The sequence below is a fragment of the Dendrobates tinctorius genome, unplaced genomic scaffold, assembly GCF_039654945.1.
Source record: "Dendrobates tinctorius isolate UK_male_01 unplaced genomic scaffold, ASM3965494v1 ptg000303l, whole genome shotgun sequence".
Taxonomy (NCBI): Eukaryota; Metazoa; Chordata; class Amphibia; order Anura; family Dendrobatidae; genus Dendrobates; species Dendrobates tinctorius.
This window is the reverse complement of record NW_027361970.1, coordinates 4,303,474-4,321,541: the sequence shown is the minus strand read 5'-3', so window position 1 is coordinate 4,321,541 and position 18,068 is coordinate 4,303,474. Positions and strand designations below refer to the sequence as shown.

Here is an 18,068-nt window from a genome sequence, read left to right as displayed (position 1 = left end):
CGTATACTTCTATCAGTTTGTTAGCGCTGCGCATACAAATAACTCATCGCTCTCATACAATCCTTAATAGTCTCTAAAGATGTCATTACTGCATGTTCCCCAAACTGTCCTGTATTCATCTTGACGAGATGAACCTAATGTTGATCTGTTCCATTTTTGGCCTGAGAACAGCATCTGGTGTCCAACTGCAGCCAAGGCAGAGGGGGGAGGCTCCTGCTGCAGTCGGATACAGGATTGCAAGGGGCAGGGAACATGGTGGATCATATGGGACAGGTGTAATTATGAGGAGTCAAGTTCTTTGTAATTTTTGTAGCATTCTAGTATTTAATGATTAGTGGTCCCTTTTCTATCTGACTTTTGCTATTTCCAGCATTTGTGCCTCTGCTTGGAAGGAACTTGCCAAATAGATTGATCATCCATCAAAGTGATTTAATTTGGGGACAATCCTTATTAGCAGAGACTTCGCACTGCTTTGTGTTCCCAATCGTGTGTGTCTTGTAGCAGATTACTTTGGTCACACATTCTGCATTGTGTAACGAGGATTATTTTATTTTTTGTAAAGGTTTAACATGCAGCAGATCCGGGGTGTTGGCCGCAGCACTTTGAACATTTTGCCTTGGTCTTTTTAAATTGTTCTTGCTGGGAATTATAAACTTGCCGTGTAATTCCAGGTGTTCCTCCACCACTATATCAATGGATGGAGCACGCACCTCTGGGACATTATCTCATAGTATATTCAGAATGTCTGACAACCTGCGCACCAGTGGGTAATAAGAATAGGACTTGCAGTAAAGATGCAGATCTCTACATGCTTACCCTTTATTCTGCCTCTTTTATGTTTTTTGCTTGTAGTTGAATGCCATTTGTATTTATTGTGTACATTCATGCTTGAAGAACCGACAAATACAGAGAACATCATTACGGTAAACTTCACTTTCTGATCTTATCGATGGCTAGAGTGGAGAAAGCTGCTGCCAGACACCTGTGACAGTGGCTTTTCCCTGTGGGAGTCATCAGAGAATAACATGGAAGGCTGCAATTTCAGCTTCTCTTCAGAACCAAAGCTGGATATTGTAGCTATAATATAGTCATGGTGTAGAAGAATTGCTATTTGTACAAAATGTATGTATATTCATACAGAGATGTATAATGTCAATATTCTCTACTTGTACAACTAGCCATAGGTTGGCAAGCAATGTCTTATAGGCTGACAAGACCAGTGATAAGTGAATGCGCAAAGCATCAACTTTTACCCAACCTACAATATCTGTTCTTGGCAGCATTAGGGGAATGTGCTGCTGACAAGCTACAAACTATACAATATCAAAAAACATGTATTTAAAAAAAATCAAGTTACCCTCAATCAATGTGTAAATTGTTGATTGCAGGGGGTCTGAACTCTGTGACTCCCAACAATCCTGATGATATGGGTCTGGAACCCCATGAAAGAGGTTCTGCAGCCAGAGCTATGGAGTCTGGAGTCAGGCAAATCAAGGAGTTGGGGGTTTGACTTACCGACTCAATAGTCCTGTCTGCACCCCTCTCTACAATGTAGCAAAGTTGCGCGATTTTTTTTTTTTTTTTTTTTTCGCTCCATTCATGGTCAGTGTCACAGAAGCCAAACGCTATACTGGCTTTTACCGGTAGCCACATTAGCAATGACTAGCGAATGCCGAGAGTGTGCATCGCTACTGCATTTATGATGGGGCAGAGCCTAATCTCTGGATAGTCCAGCGATTGAACCCTCGGCGATCAGTAAGTTATCTCTTATCCTACGGATCACTTGATGTCTTGGGAATAGCTTGTCTCCTTACCATGTGCATTGGTCTGTATAAAAAGAGCTTTAAACAAGCTTAGATCGATTAGTCATTTTGCTGGACAAAGCAGGAGGAAAGTCTGGAGCACTTGCCACCAGGTGCGCCGATGACATAGAACGTAAGAAACACCCAGCATCGCCAATCCGATACAACTGAAATGGGCTTTATTGAATATCCATAGAGTACACAGACTAATACAATAACTGACGGGATTTGGATCAGTTAGGATTCTAATAGCATCAAAAACTATATTCAAGGATCCTATCTGGCCCGAAACGCGTCAGTTACTGTACCTGTGTGTGGATAGTCAATAAAACCCACTGGAATCTTATCTGGTCACCGTACTGGGTGTTGACAGGCTTTAATTATGGGCAGGAATCTATGCAAAATCTGATTTCAGCAAATAGGAGTGTCATTTTAACTTTGGAGGAGCTGGAGAAAATTACTGAGATTTTTCTTCATTATATGCTGACATTTCCTAGTTTCTTTTTCTTGTGTATTTAGTCTTTCTTTTGTGGTACACTAGGTGGATACTTTGCGTTGGTTTTCACTGTTTATGATGTGGCAGGAACTCTCCCTTAGTCTTGTGACTCAGCGTGAACTTTGAGGAGGAAAAGCCACGCCAGCTTTCTACACAGTCTGTGTGTTCTGCAGGTCGCTCTGCTTTCTTATCGTCCTCTTCCCACATTGCATTTGTGTATTGCTTCCCCCGTTCTACGTTTTTAGCAGATTTTTCATTGCTGTCAGGAATGAGTCGCGCTAATGTATGGACATGGTAATGTCATCAGTGGAGTGTGGGATGCTGTCCTCTTGGCCGGGGTTCCACTACTCCTACAACGGGGTCAGAGAGGGAATTTTAGCTTTTTCTGCCAGATTTCGTTAAGAGGAGAATACCTTGATCTGAGGACATGGGCGGCTGGAGGCTGGATGGGATTCCTGGGGCTATAGTTCTGTAATCAGATATTGAAGCGAAAGTGACACATTTCTGGCTTTTCATCTTATGCTTAGATGTAGATAAATTGTGTCTCCCCGATGTGATTTTATTTTCCCCCGAGTGCAGTGTCCTGATATATATCACACACATGTGCAACCTGCGGCTCTAGGGCCCCGCAGCAAAATTGGACTGCATGTATAAAATAGGGATTTTAGGAAATGGGGGAAAATGTCAAGGCAAGTTCAACTCACCTCAAATTGCTGCTTTCTTTTCTAGTAGTTGACGACCTTAACAAAGTTTAGATTTTTAATAAATGGGACACATTTGGCATCACTGTATGGGGAAAATCGCAAGATTAGAGAAAATGTACAGTAACTTTTAAACGGGTTTGGTTAAAATAATATATATATATTTTTGCAATTCTAATGGCATAAAGACAGTAATCCAGTGACAAGTTAAGGCCTCTTCTTGCATACAGTAGTATGGCGCAGTGTTCTGAGCATATAACAATGCACACGTCCCATTAATGAGCGGAGTACCGGCACAGACGCATGTTCTGTCGCTCTGCTTGGTGATTCTTTGCAGAAAAAAACTGAAAGTATGGGACATTATAATTTTTTTTTCTTAGATAAAACCCACAGGACTATCTGCCGCCTTTTCCAGATTCACATATATTTATATGCGTATATAGGCTTAAGGTTACATTTTGTTTCCATGCTGTAGCCAATACACCAGAACCATGAAAACGGGCAGCGCCTAATGCAGCACGTTACATCATGTTTTACTGCAATAAATCTCGGCTGCTTTCGTACGAGATTTCCATCATTCAGAAACTCCACAAAAAAGGAAGCTAATGGTTCAACCTCAGCTTAGTGGTCAGATGCGTGCGGCAAATCCCAGTCCAGGGATGGATTGGTTCTTTTTTAGAAACAACATTTACTTGCCAATTTATAGTTTGTTTGCTACTTGCATTATATACATACCATATTTTTTTTTTCCCTTTAACATGCTGTAAAAGGTGGTGGTTCAAGGTCTTGACACCACCCCCAACCAGTCACTTAGGGTACAGTTACACCTAGCGATGCACCAGCGATATGACGCGGTCAGGATCGCTGGTACATCGCTGGGTGGTCGCTAGTGAGCTGCCACACAGGCAGATCTCACCAGCAACATCGCTGGGGTCGGGGGTCGCTACTTACCTGTCAGATGCGGCGATCCTGCGTCCTCCACGCGTCGCTCGTCGGCGCCACAGGAAGCCCCGGCAGGAAGCTGACGATGAGAAACAGTCCTGGACATTCTCGCGCGTTCACCGATAACCAGCGGGGGAGCGGTCGGAGGCAAGTATCACACATAGCGATATCGCTAGCAATATCGCTGCTACGTCACAAAATCGGTGACTTTACAGCAATATTGCTAGCGATATCGCTATGTGTAACGGGGGCTTAAGACTGTGCAAACCAGCATAGCGAAGCCTCTAAATGAGGACATTCAAAGAGAGGTGTACAGGCACATGGATGTATGGCTCTGTTCACTCTCCCAGGCAGGAGCTGCTCACAGCTGCGCTTTCTGTACAGTTATTTGAGCGACAGGTCAGGGTCTCAGGACGTGAACTGCCCCCACCACTGTTCAGTTCATTAAAGGAGACGTGTCGTTAGGTCAAAAGTGGGCAGTTTTTACTCTTTATTTTATTCCCATTATTTGCCTGAGTTTAACCTTTTTTCTTTAAATCTTTCATACTGGTTCAGAGATTGGGCTTTTTGTTTACTGCTAATTTTTGCATAGTCTTTACAAAGGGGCGTGGCTTACAGGATCCTCTGGGGCGTGTCTTTAGGTTTCTCAGCGTTATTACGCTGAGTTACACCGCCCTGTAAAAAAAGGAAGGAAAAAACTTTAGCATGAAATATTCTCTGGAACTGAATGGGGGATTTACAAAAAAAAAAAAAAAAAATTGAATATTTGGTGGAGCAGCAGGAAAAAAATTGAGAACAAAATTTGGCCACTTTTGAACTGGTGATCATTAAATGGAGTATCGAATAATTAAATAAAAAAAAAAATTGTAAATGATACCAGACAAGACTCACGGCAATCATTTAATTGTCTTTTTCCAGGAGGTGAAGATTTTTCGGATCCTTATATTGGGGGAACTGGAACGAGGACAAAGCCAATTTCAAGCTCTTTGTTTCATTACTCAACTGCAGAATAATGAGATCATCCCCAGCGAGTCTATGGCCAAGCTGCGACAGGTAAGGATATTATCTCTGATTATGTAAGGACCCCACCTACTGTGGTCGGAGAAGACCGGATTGCTCAGTCTACTTATCCTTCCCTACAAAGTTCTCCAGCCTCCTGGGCTGGGGCGTAATAAGCAAGTAAAGTAGTGACCGGCTCTCAGGGGTAATACAGGACTCTGACTTCTATTTTTTTTTTTTTTTTTTGTGTGACTTTTATAGCACTTAGAATTGAAGTGTCATAGGACTAAAAATGGCTGCCTATGAATACAGAATATGAGGAGAGGGAGAGGGCTGGGCGCATCCACATAGTATGTAGATGAATTGTAGTTGAATATCACTGGAGGGTGCCGATTTTGTTAGTGAACACAACCATAGTGGAAACAGGATTCATCCTACCGCGACCATTCATGTAAAATAGCAAAATATTTTTGGTACAGTTGAAAAAGAATAAAAGAAACCTGACCCATTTCTGGCGCGATTATAGTGCCCTTAGTTACAGGAAACGTGTCTGGTTTCTAAGGTGTTCCAATAAAATGTTGCTATTTTAGCTGGATGGTTGTGCCAGGACAAATCCTTTCTTTTTCCACTACAAATACAGAATATATGTCGAGCAATCATATGGCCGATTGTCTCAGGACCGTACACACTCAACATTCTTAAGTGCTGGCATTTCCTGTTCCAGCTGATTGCGAGGTTTAGTTGTGTGTGGGGAAGACATGATGGAGTGATAACGTTGGCCTTCTCCTGGTGAGCCACATGGCCCTGTCTGTAGCTACAGTTGGGAATCTGAGAAACCAGGACAGCTGCAACGTTACACCAGATCCACCTAGCATCAGTCTGATTGACTTATTGGGGGTTATCAGGTTTGTGTGAAAATAGAGTGACATAAAAATTGACAAAATCAAGGCCAGTGCTGGTAATCATTTAAAATAAAAAAAATTAAACATACCATACTTAAAATTGCTGGGGCTGAAACAGTTATTACCCCCACTGGTCTGTGTTTATAAGTCTGCTGCCATCACCTCCTGACCACAACATGTGACTACTGTAATTAATCACTGGCTTAAGCGTCGTTATACTATCTACCCTAGCATCACCAGTGAGGCGAGTGATTGGCTGCAGTTGTCACGTGTTATAGAACTGGTAATGCCCCCTGTCCTTTACAATAATCTCTGGAGGCAGGTTATCATTGAGATTTATGACCAGCCCATAGATCTAAACGGCTCATTTACATATTAAGGATTTCTCTGGAATAAGACATCAGATCGCTGCTATCTGTATCCTTTTACTCAGCTTCCTATAACCTGCATGCCTGTACAGACAGCTTAGGGTTAATCCTACTTACAGATTCCCTTATATTGCATTACTATGACAACCCCTTCTCTTTCCTCATGTTTGGCCCTATACTCCTTCTCCGGTGCCGACCCTATTTCAGCAGTGTCTGCACTCCCGGGGCTCATGCAAGGCTTTTACATTACATGAGTCCTGCACCCAATTGGCGCCATCTTCAATATCGCGGCCTTCGGATGTATTGAGCATCAATAGGAAGTCAAGGCTGTGGATGCTCTGACGTCCTCCTGATGTTTGATTTGTCAGAAGGCGGAGATAGCGATGCCAGCTCTGATTGGGCACGGGAAGTGAGCAGAGGTGTTTTTACTTAAACAGGGCCAAACCTGAGGAATGAGAAGGGCTGGTCCTACTAGTGGACAGCCGCTGTAACAGGAACATGGCCAAAACGGAAAAGCCATGTGTGAAAAATTAAGTGCCCCCCCCCCCCCAATGAATCAATATCTCTGTATGACTTTATCAATCTCACACATCGTTCTTAAGGAGTGTTCTTTAGTGCTTTCATTCAGGTGTTATAATCACTCATTTATGCAGAACTCTCCATGAAGTCTTTTAGATGAAGGCGTACTCGCTTGAGTTTATCCCTCAAAAGGCAGGAAAATGGTGGCAGTATTTTTCTAAAACTGGGTGATTTTTTTTTTTTTTTTTTTTTTTTTATGTATAGATGATAAACCTGAAAAATTGCTAGCTCACTTCTTTGAACCACTTTTTTTTAAGATTTATGGAAGAATAAAACTGTTAAAATAAGCTCAAAAGATGGAGCATGTGCACCGAAAAAAGTTGTATTTTTATACACAGCAGTTTTTTTTTACAATTTATGCTGTTCATAGATCCATTCTTTTTGGTGTTTTTTAGCAGTGGGTGTGAGGTGGAATCTGCCTGAAAAAGAAGTCATGCACATACCCTTAAGGTCTCCCCACACAACATTTTCAATTTGTTGTGATCTGGACTATGACTGGGCCATTGAAATGCCAGTTTTATTATTTGTGGGGTCAGTAAGCCATACCTCTGACTCCTCAATTTCCCTCACTCCGACTCCATAGCCCTGTCTCACTACTGAGCATGTGCATAAAGTGCAGCACAGATTCATCTCCACTAAAAGCCCCGATCCTCAGATCAGGAACAGACATACATAGGACATTTCATCACTTTCCCAAATTATGAAAACATTTTACATCACATTCTGCATTGTACTACTGTACCCAACTATATATTTTAGGAGTCGGTCCATTTTGCACAAACTCCACAGCCCTGCTTAGATCACTGCCAATGTATTTCCTCCTTGGCGTTGTGTTGACACGCGTCTGAAAGATCCAGTCCAGCAAACTGCTGGAACTTCTGCTTTTATAGAGACAGTCACACTTGTTGATGAACAATTAGTGAAAGGCATTTCACTAGCAGCACCTGTATCCTACTTACCTATGGTAACAATAAGGGTGTACTTAACTTTTCACTTCTTCTGCATTCTGTTCATCTCAGGTTGTATTTACCTATTCTTTAGATTTAGGGACCAGACTTTTTTTTTTTTTTTTTTTTTTGTCCAGCTACATTAAACCATAGACGTCAACGAGTGTGTAGTTTGTTTTTCACATGACTATACGAGTATTTGCAACTAAGAAACATAAGTCTGAAACCGTAACATCACTCCTATTTCTTTCGCGTAGAAAAATCCACACACCGTGCGTCAGGCAGAAGACATGAGAGGATTTGAGAATTTGCAGATGGACGTAGCTGTTAACTTTACTAAAGGAATCCAGCTGAGCTCCCACATCCACAACATCTGCTCCGAGGCCAGAGAGGCAGTCTATACACGGCAGGAAGATGTGAGGGCTTGGCTAAAGAAAGGTAAGTCGTGGCAGACTCATCCCTTAATATGGCTATACAACAGTTGCTGGACTCCTCTTCTTTCTGGTGTGTAAATGTACAGAAGGCCAAGAGAGTTTCTCCCCCCCCCCCCCCCCCCCCTTCTATCTGTTTGAATGTTAATTCAGGATACACAAGAGGACGCTTATGTGTGGCTTATTGAATACCATAGCTCCATTTTACATGGTGTTCAAATTATTGGATCGTTTTTCATTTGACCTCAAGACTGAATATATCTTGTGCACGTGATCATATTATGCCTCTTCCATAAGCCATATATTTAGTGCCAAGGATCCTGTCCTGGGAGATGAGGAAAGCTTTTAGCTTGTTCAGTGAAGTCATACAGTTTTGCAGTTATTGAAGCCAGTAGTAGGGGTGGTTTTGTGATATCTATATTTCTTTATAATGAGGATGGTGTCCCCTAAAATTGCTAACACGTTAAAGAGGACCTTTTTACTTCGTTTTTCAGTTAAAAAAAAAAAAAATGTATTAGTGGCTGCAGAGCAAAATAAAATATTTTTATGTTTATATCTGCAACTGAGGGGAAGAAAACAAAGGTTTTTTTGGCACCTAATGAGTTAACGTTTAGGTCCAAGCAGGTGTTACCAGTTTTCACTTGGGGCGTGTACTTCTTCTCCCTGTTGTCCAATCATAAGCCGGTAGCAATACACTAGAGACAGAACACGCCCCTACAATATCTTAGAGCAAGTTTCCCAGTGTGAGATGTAAGCACACTCATGTCTGCTGTACTCAAGCAAGTTGTAATCACTCGGCAGTGAGATCAGGGCTGTCATTACATCTCACACATGAGTAATCTTCTTGTTCTGGACTTCTCCTGTGTGAGATGTAATCACCTGATCTTATCTCCCTGCACAGTGAGAACAGGTTGTGCGCAACACATTTAGTGTAATTACTGACACATCACTGGACAGAAGGAGGGGCACTACAGCAGAGCTGACTGTGATAAAACTGATAAAGTTTGTAATATGACACAGCTAAGCTCAGCTACACTACCCCTCAGGGACCTTATCTGAAAGGTGTTAGTGCTCTACTCTCAGCACATTGTAATCATGCAGGAAATTAAGGGGTTTTACACATAGCGATATCGCTAGCAATATCGCTAAAACGTCACTGATTTTGTGACGTTATAGCGATATCGCTAGCGATATTGCTATGTGTGATACTTACCGCCGACCGGCTCCCCCGCTGTCCATCGCTGATCGCGCGGCTCCATTTCTCGTCGTCTGCTTCCTGCTGGGCTTCCTGCTGTGTGAGACAAGCGACGCGTGGAGGCGGGCGGGAGGACGTCAGGATCGCTGAGTGTGAAAGGTGAGTATCGTGCGCTGCGTCGCTGCTGCATCGCTGTGAGATCTTTCTGTGTGAAAGCTCACTAGCGATCATTTAGCGATGCACCAGCGATCCTGACCGGGTCGGATCGCTGGTGCATCGCTAAATGTAAAAGGGCCTTTAGATCAGGAGATCAGTGCTGTATCATTACATCTCATACACTGAGAAACCAGCCCTAGCCTATGGTGGGGGGCGTGTTCTTCATTCTTCTGGATGTTGCTGCTGCTTATGATTGTTCTGCATCATACAGGGAGAAGTGCACACCCCCAATGAAAACTGTCTGACATCCCATTTAATTTCTTTTCTTTTTTCTTTTTATCTCCTCTCTTTAGGAGCAAAGCCGAAGGATTTCACTAGATTATTAATAAAAATTAACTTTAAATAGATATAATTTAACATTTTTAACTCGCACTAGTTTATAAAAGAGCTGAGCTCAGGATTTACAACACAGCAGTATTGATGAGGTGCTCAATGCTACTAGTGCTCAGGAAGAAAGGTTCAATATCTCCTCTGTTCTCCCCATATGCAGTTCTCCGCTGGATCAAAAGGATGAAATTATACAGATTATCCCTCCTTCACACGTCCTTATAATACCTGTACTGGAAAAGCCAGTTCGGGTGCTGTCCGTGTGCAACAAACTCGTGGTATCAGTGTAGCATCTGTGTGCCACATCATTGATGCGTACCGGCACCGAGGAAAAAGCAGTACAGTTTGTGATGTTCCCAGGCACCGGGTGCTGTGATTAGCGAGACCAGGGGCGCTGATGGGAGTTGGAGTCAGCACTCGCTGTGTGTTTATTGTGTATTGAATAAATAAATAAGGCAGCTGGAGCTGTCTGACTTGGTCTGTGTGTTTTGCAAGGTGAGGAGGTCCTGCATGTGCAACTCAGACTCTGCTCGAGTCTGAGAGGAAAAGACTGATTTTAAAGGCTGAGTCCTTGTATTATATGGACTTGTTATTTTCTGTTTTGCTCTATTATACCTTTTCTATACCTAGAAGAAGCTGTTTATTTTGTAACCCTGACAGTTTATGGACGGATTTTAATAAACCGCATTTTGGTTGGAACCAGTGAACGAAGTCCCGTGTGTGAACCATCGTCTACTGCAGAGCCCATCCCTCACACCCTGTATTTTTGATAACCAGCCAGGTAAAACTCACAGCTGGGGCTGCAACCCTCAGCTGTGAGCTTCAGCAAAGCTGGTTATCAAGAATAGAGGGATGATAATAATAAATTTTATTTCTATAGCGCCGACATATTCCGCAGCACTTTACATTTCAGAGGGGATTTGTACAGACAATAGACATTACAGCATAACAATAATCACATAGATCATAACAAATACCAAGAGGAAAGAGGGCTCTGCTCGCAAGCTTACAGTCTATGAGGAAACAGGTAGACACGAAAGGTGGGTGGTAACAGTTGCCCTGATTGTATGGACCAGCCATAATGTTAAGTGTGTAACAGTACAGACACAGAGGGCTAATGGATGCATAAAGCATGTGGGAACATGATGCTGGGAACCTGGTTATGGTAAAACTTTTGGCTGTGCCACACAGGGATAGATTAGGTTAATATGTTGAGGCGATAGGCCAGTCTGAATAAATGCGTTTTCAGGGCACACTTAAAATTGTGGGGATTGGAGACTAATCGTATTGACCTGGGAAGTGCATTCCAAAGAATTGGCGCAGCACGTGTAAAGTCTTGGAGATGGGAGTGGGAGGATCTGATTATTGAGGACGCTAACCTCAGGTCATCAGCAGAACGGAGGGCGTGGGTAGGGTGGTATACTGAAACAAGGGAGGAGATGTAGGGTGGTGCTGAGCCATGGAGGGCTTTGTGGGTGAGGGTAATAAGTTTATACTGAATTCTGGAGTGGATGGGTAGCCAGTGTAATGACTGGCACAAGGTAGAGGCATCCGTGTAACGATTGGTGAGGAATATGATCCTGGCTGCAGAATTCAAGACAGATTGGAGAGGGGAGAGTTTGGTAAGAGGGAGACCGATTAGAAGAGAGTTACAATAGTCGAGACGAGAATGAATAAGAGAAACAGTAAGAGTTTTTGCAGAGTCAAAATTAAGAAAAGGTCGAATTCTAGAAATGTTTTTGAGATGCAGATGACGAGCGAGCCAGTGATCGAATGTGGGGGTAAAGGAAAGCTCGGAGTCAAGTATGACCCCAAGACAGCAGGCATGTTGCTGGGGAGTAATAGTGGAACCACACACAGAAATGGCCATGTCGGGTATAGGTACATTAGTAGAGGGAGGAAACACAAGGAGTTCAGTCTTTGACAGGTTCAGTTTTAGATATAGTGAGGACATGATGTAAGGCCTGTTTCACACTTCCGTTTTTTCAAATCCGTCAAAATCCGTTGGTTTCCGTAAAAAAACGGATCCGCCAATTTTTTGCAGGATCCGTTTTTTTGTCCCATAGACTTCCATTAGCGGTTACCGCGGATCCGTCAAAAAAACGGATCCGTTTTTTTAAAACTGCTGCTCGTGCTCACTGTTATTAGAGGCAGCAGGTGTAGGCAGATGGGAGTAATAGTCCCATCAGCTGCCGCCTGCATTCATTGTTATCAATTGAATATAACTCATCATTTTCCTCAGCTCGCACTGATCGCCGGCAGAGCAGGGGAGAATAAGTGCTTCTTGAGTATCCGGCACCAGGGAACAGTGCTTACTGTACGACTGCTTCTCAGGCGCCGGGACCTATCGCAATCTCTGTGTATCTGTGTGCACATGTGTGTACCGTCTTGTAGCCCGTGCTTCCAGTAAAAAACTGACATGTCCGTGTGTTTTTTCCACGAACACATGGTCCGTGGAAACACACTGACATGTTCACAGACCCATTCACTTGAATGTCTCTATGTCTGTAAGTGTCTCCGGTACTTGTGAAATCGGTCCCTACATGTACTGGGGAGACTAACATGTGAAAGAGGCCATACAAGGGTGGTATCAAGGATATATCTTAAACATATATAACAGTACCCCTACAAAAAAATCCCTGGGAGGGATTTTTCTAGTCTGTATAACTTTGTTGTTTTGGTCCAGCGAAGAACCATGCATACCGGGAGAACTGAGGTGAAATGGAACCTTTCTTCCTGAGCACTGGTAGCATTGAGGACCTCATCAATATTGTTGTGTACATATTTGTGTGATTTATATGTTGTACGTCCTTAGCTTATCTTTTAGAACTATTGTGAGTTCAGAAATTTTCAATTATACCAACTAAAAGTTTAATTTTTTAATAATAATCTTGTGAGATCCTTCGGCTTTGCATTTGAATTCAACTCTGAAGTGACATTCGTGCCATTTTTGATTAATGGTATGAGACTTGACTCGCCTCATTACGTGCCAAATACTTACACTTCTAATCTCTCCACAATGGAGAGGCAAAATAAAATTGTGTTCTACTTTGCAACCACTATTATATCTTGTGTTCGGTTCAACATGGAAAAAAATGTTGGCAGGTCCTCTTGAAGTAGTGGATTAGCCTGAAATGTGTTTTTTGAAGACCTAACTTTGAGATGACCAATATGTTCACTGACAGCCAAGTAATTTGTTCCATGCAGAAACCTAGAGAATAGAACACTGCATGTTCTCCTCCCCAACATATCTAAGATCGACTGAGTTATGTAGTGTGGGGGAATTAAGCGAAGCTAAAAAATGTGTTCATCTCCTTGCCTCCTTTTTCCCTGTAAGGTGTGGATGGCTCCATGTTTGAGGTCCTTCCTCAGTCATCATCTTTGCCCATTCTTCACCCCTGCAAGATCTGCTCTCATGACTGGAAAGCCTGCATCTGCTCATATCGTTTAAGTCTGGAATGGATCCCCTGTAGCCTAAAATACTGCAAAACTCGGGATTCATCCGGGAGGACCACGTCTTACAAGTGTGGCATTCGCAGCTGCCAGAAAGGATACACCTTTCACTTCTATGTGACCCAGAAGCAGCTTTGCCTGTGGGATGAAGAGACCTAGAAACATCTGCTGCGAGGACTTCTATCTACACCAGCGTGCACATAAATGAAATAGGACCACAGCTTCTTCAGATCCAGCAAGTACATTTGCCTTAAAGACATTTTGATACTGTGAAGTTTTAGGATCTTCTAAGAAGTAGATCTCCGCACATCTACCTTACACTTTGCTTTTCTCTTATTGTTGAGAAGATACAGACGTATCCATATTAATTGCACAATGACTGGACCTTCTCAGCACTCCTATGTGCCTTAACACAAATATGATTTTTTTTTTTTTTTCTTAAGCACCAGAAGAATTACAATTATACAAAGTGTAGGTCTCCACTAGGACATTATGGAGAAAAACAGTATTAAAGGAACTGTGAACATGTGGGAATTATTTAACCCCCTCCATTTATCAGAAGGGCCAGTCATCTATTTTTTACATGAATTCTTACTGGTCATGGGTTAAATGTTGCAGATTCTGTGTGCCTTCTTCATTCTATATAATGTATTTTAATATAGTTCTGATATTTTTGTATGAAGACGCTTTTTTTTTTTTTTTTTTTTTTTTTTTTTATTGCAAGTCCAGAAAAGAAAACTTGTGAACAAAATATTTATCATTTGTAAAGTGTAAGATGAAATAAAATGATTTTTTAAAATTGCAATTTATTTCTTATAAATCTGCTTAAATGCATTGTCCATGACACAGTAACTAAAAAGGGCTGCAGCAAATGCATTGGTTTTCAGATTATTGTATATGATTATTAAGAGCCAATTAATTAATTAGCAAATTATTAGAAGGTGGTGATGGTTAGGAGCCAAAGTTTTGGAGACTTGTACTTGTACAATAACAAGGAAAAATGGAGTTCCAGCATCCAAATCCTCATTAAAAACCCTATTACAACAAGGAATTAAAAAGTTTCAAATCCTTAGCCAGTAATTGGCTAGCAAACGCGTTTTCGATTTCTTTAGTCATTGCTCATGACTCTTGTCTGAAACGTATTTACAGCCATTTACTAACCAACTCTAAGGGTGGTAGTATTTCGTAAGCTTCAAAGGTCAGGCACCCGTGATTGCAGCACACAATTACGTGAGGTATATCCACACGTGGCAGGGAGAAATATGTTGGGTAAAACTCACAAAGAAATCCACAGAAAGTGTTAAAACATATTTTGCAGTCTAAAGCCCCCGTTACACACTGCGATATCGCTAGCAATATCGCTGTAAAGTCAACGATTTGGTGACGTTACAGCGATATTACTAGCGATATCGCTGCATGTGATACTTGCCTCCGACCGGCTCCCCCGCTGGTTATCGCTGATCGCGCGAGAAGCTGCTGGATCATTCCTCGTCAGCCACTTCCTGCGGCGCTTCCTGTGGCGCCGACGAGCGACGCATGGAGCCGGGCGGGAGGACGCAGGATCGCTGCGTCTGACAGGTAAGTAGCGATCCCCGACCCCTGCGATATCGCTGGTGAGATCTGCCTGAGTGGCAGCTCACTAGCGACCACCTAGCGATGCACCAGTGATCCTGACCGCGTCATATCGCTGGTTGGGATCGCTGGTGCATCGCTAGGTGTAACGGTACCCTAAGGGGTAAACTTTCTTGTGGAGAGTGACATGCTAATGTAAAGAGTCATGCAATGCTTTTCTGGGAAATTAAATATACTAATTGTCTCTTCATGGCTGTTAACATGTTAAATACCGCTGTCAACCTGAACATGATCGGCGCGTCACAAACTCTGCCCATCGGCGCCTGTTTCACATGACTGCGGGTCGCCGATGGTTTGGCATGACAAACCGGGGTCTGCTGGAGACACCTGTGGTTGTCGTTGCCTAACTGCTATAGGTGCCGCCCTGTGTCCGGTACTCATAGCAGATGAGCATTTTAGATGAAGCCCTGCTGTGTGTAGCACAGACGATCGGATGATCACAGCTTCTAGCCTATCATGGAAACTATTTGAAGCAAGTAGAAAGTATAAAAATATATATACTAGATGAAGAGCCCAGCGCTGCCCGGCCATAGTAACTAACTGTGGTTAGTTATAGCAAATTATAATTATCCTCCATCTCATAGTCCCGTGCCCATATACCCATCATACATATCCACGATCCCATAGGCCTGTGCCCATATACCCATCATACATATCCTCCATCCCATAGTCGAGTGCCCATATACCCATCACACATCCTTCATCTCATAGTCCCATGGCCATATACCCATCATACATATCCTCCATCCCACAGTCCCGTGCCCATATACCCATCATACATATCTTCCATCCTATAGTCGAGTGCCCATATACCCATCATACATATCCGCCATCCCATAGTCCAGTGCCCATATACCCATCACACATCCTCCATCCCCCATAGTCAACCATTATGACATCCTAATAAGTGGCGGGGCTTGCAACCTATGATGACATCAGCGTCGCCATGGCAACCATTATGGCATAATGAGGGGCGGGGCTTGATATACACACTTTTTCGCCATTATGTAGATAGGGGCAAAATTGTTTGGTGAATTGGAACGTGCGGGGTTAAAATTTCGCCTCACAACATAGCCTAGGACACTCCAGACATGTGACTGTGCCAAATTTTGTGGCTGTAGCTGCGACGGTGCGGATGCCAATCACGGACATACACACATGCATAGATACACACACACACACACACACACACACACACACACACACACACACACACACACTTGAGCTTTATATTAGATATATAATTTTTTTTTTTCAAAAAAAACAAGTTTTAACCCCTTTACTCCTAAGGGTGGTTTGCATGTTAATGCCCGGGCCAATTTTTAAAATTCTGACCACTGTCCCTTTATGAGGTTATAACTCTGGAACGCTTCCATGGATCCCTGTGATTCTGACTTTGTTTTCTTGTGGCATATTATACTTCATGTTAGTGGTAAAATTTTTCATATAACTTGCGTTTTTGTGAAAAAAACTGAAATTTGGTGAAAATTTAGATAATTTCGCAATTTTCCCACTCTGAATATTTATGCTCTTAAATCACAGAGATATGGCACTCAAAAAACTTAAGTAACATTTCCCACATGTTTACTTTACATCAGCACAATTTGAGAACCAAAATTTTTTTTTTTGTTAGGAAGTTATAAGGGTTAAAAGTTGACCAGCGATTTCTCATTTTTACAACACCATTTTATTTTTACGGACTACATCACATTTGAAGTCACTTTGAGGGGTCTATATGATAGAAAATACCCAAGATTGACACCATTCTAAAAACTGCACCCCTCAAGGTGCTCAAAACCACATTCAAGAAGTTTATTAACCCTTCAGGTGCTTCACAGGAATTTTTTGAATGTTTAAAAAAATGAACATTTAACTTTTATTTCACAAAAAAAGTACTTCAGGTTCAATTTTTTTATTTTACCAAGGGTAGCAGGAGAAATTGGACTGGAAAAGTTATTGTGCAATTTGTCCTGAGTACGCTGATACCTGATATGTGGGGGGAACCACTGTTTGGGTGCATGGCAGAGCTCGGAAGGGAAGGAGCGCCGTTTGACTTTTTCACTGCAAAATTGGCTAGAATTCAAATTGGATGCCATGTCAAGTTTGGAGAGCTCCTGATGTGCCTAAACAGTGGAAACCCCCCACAAGTGACCCCATTTTGGAAACTAGACCCCCCTCCCCAAGGAATTTAGATATGTGGTGAGCACTTTGAACCCCCAAGGGCTTCACAGAAGTTTATAACGTACAGCCGTACAATTAAAAAATCATTTTTTTTCCACAAAAATTCTTTTCACCCCCAATTGTTGTTTTCCAAAGAGTAACAGGACCCCAAAAGTTATTGTGCAATTTGTCCTGAGTACGCTGATACCCTATATGTGGGGGTAAACCACTATTTGGGCGCATGGCAGAGCTCGGAAGGGAAACAGCGCCATTTGACTTTTTTTGAGATTGGACGCCATGTCGCGTTTGGAAAGCCCCTGATGTGCCAAAACAGTGGAAACCCCCCAATTCTAACTCCAACCCTAGCTCTAACCCTAATGGGAAAATGGAAAAAAAATACATTTTTTTTTTTTTATTTTTCCCTAACTAAGGGGGTGATAACGGGGGGTTTGATTTACTATTATTGGTGGGTTTTTAATTTTGGCAGATGTCACACGCTAAGACGCTTTTTATTGTAAAAATAGTTTATGCATCACCACATTTTGAGAGCTATAATTTTTCCATATTTTAACCCACCAAGTCATGTGAGGTCTTATTTTTTGCGGGACTAGTTGACGTTTTTATTGGTACCATTTTCGGGCACGTGACATTTTTTGATCGCTTTTTATTCCGATTTTTGGGACGCAGAATAAACAAAGACCAGCGTTTCATGAATTTCTTTTGGGGGGGTGTGTTTACACCGTTCCGCCTGTGGTAAAATTGATAAAGCGGTTTTATTCTTCGGGTCAGTACGGTTACAGCGATACCTCATTTGTCTTTATGTTTTGGCGCTTTTATGCAATGAAAACCATTTTATATAAAAAATAATTATTTATTGCTTTATTCTGCGAGCTATAACTTTATTTTTCGCTGATGACG

General features: G+C 42.3%; 1 protein-coding gene across 2 annotated transcripts in view; it reads left to right on the top strand.

Moving 5' to 3' along the window:
• OAF (out at first homolog) overlaps positions 1-13,993 on the top strand; it is a 48,038-nt gene extending 34,045 nt beyond the window's left edge. For both annotated transcript variants that reach the window (XM_073560734.1, XM_073560735.1), the window contains exons 3-5: positions 4,860-4,994; positions 7,994-8,174; positions 13,243-13,993. In XM_073560734.1, the coding sequence (XP_073416835.1) occupies positions 4,860-4,994; positions 7,994-8,174; positions 13,243-13,517 (591 nt within the window). In that variant the 3' untranslated portion in view covers positions 13,518-13,993. The remainder of the gene's footprint in view (positions 1-4,859; positions 4,995-7,993; positions 8,175-13,242) is intronic.
• The last annotated feature ends 4,075 nt before the right edge of the window (positions 13,994-18,068 follow it).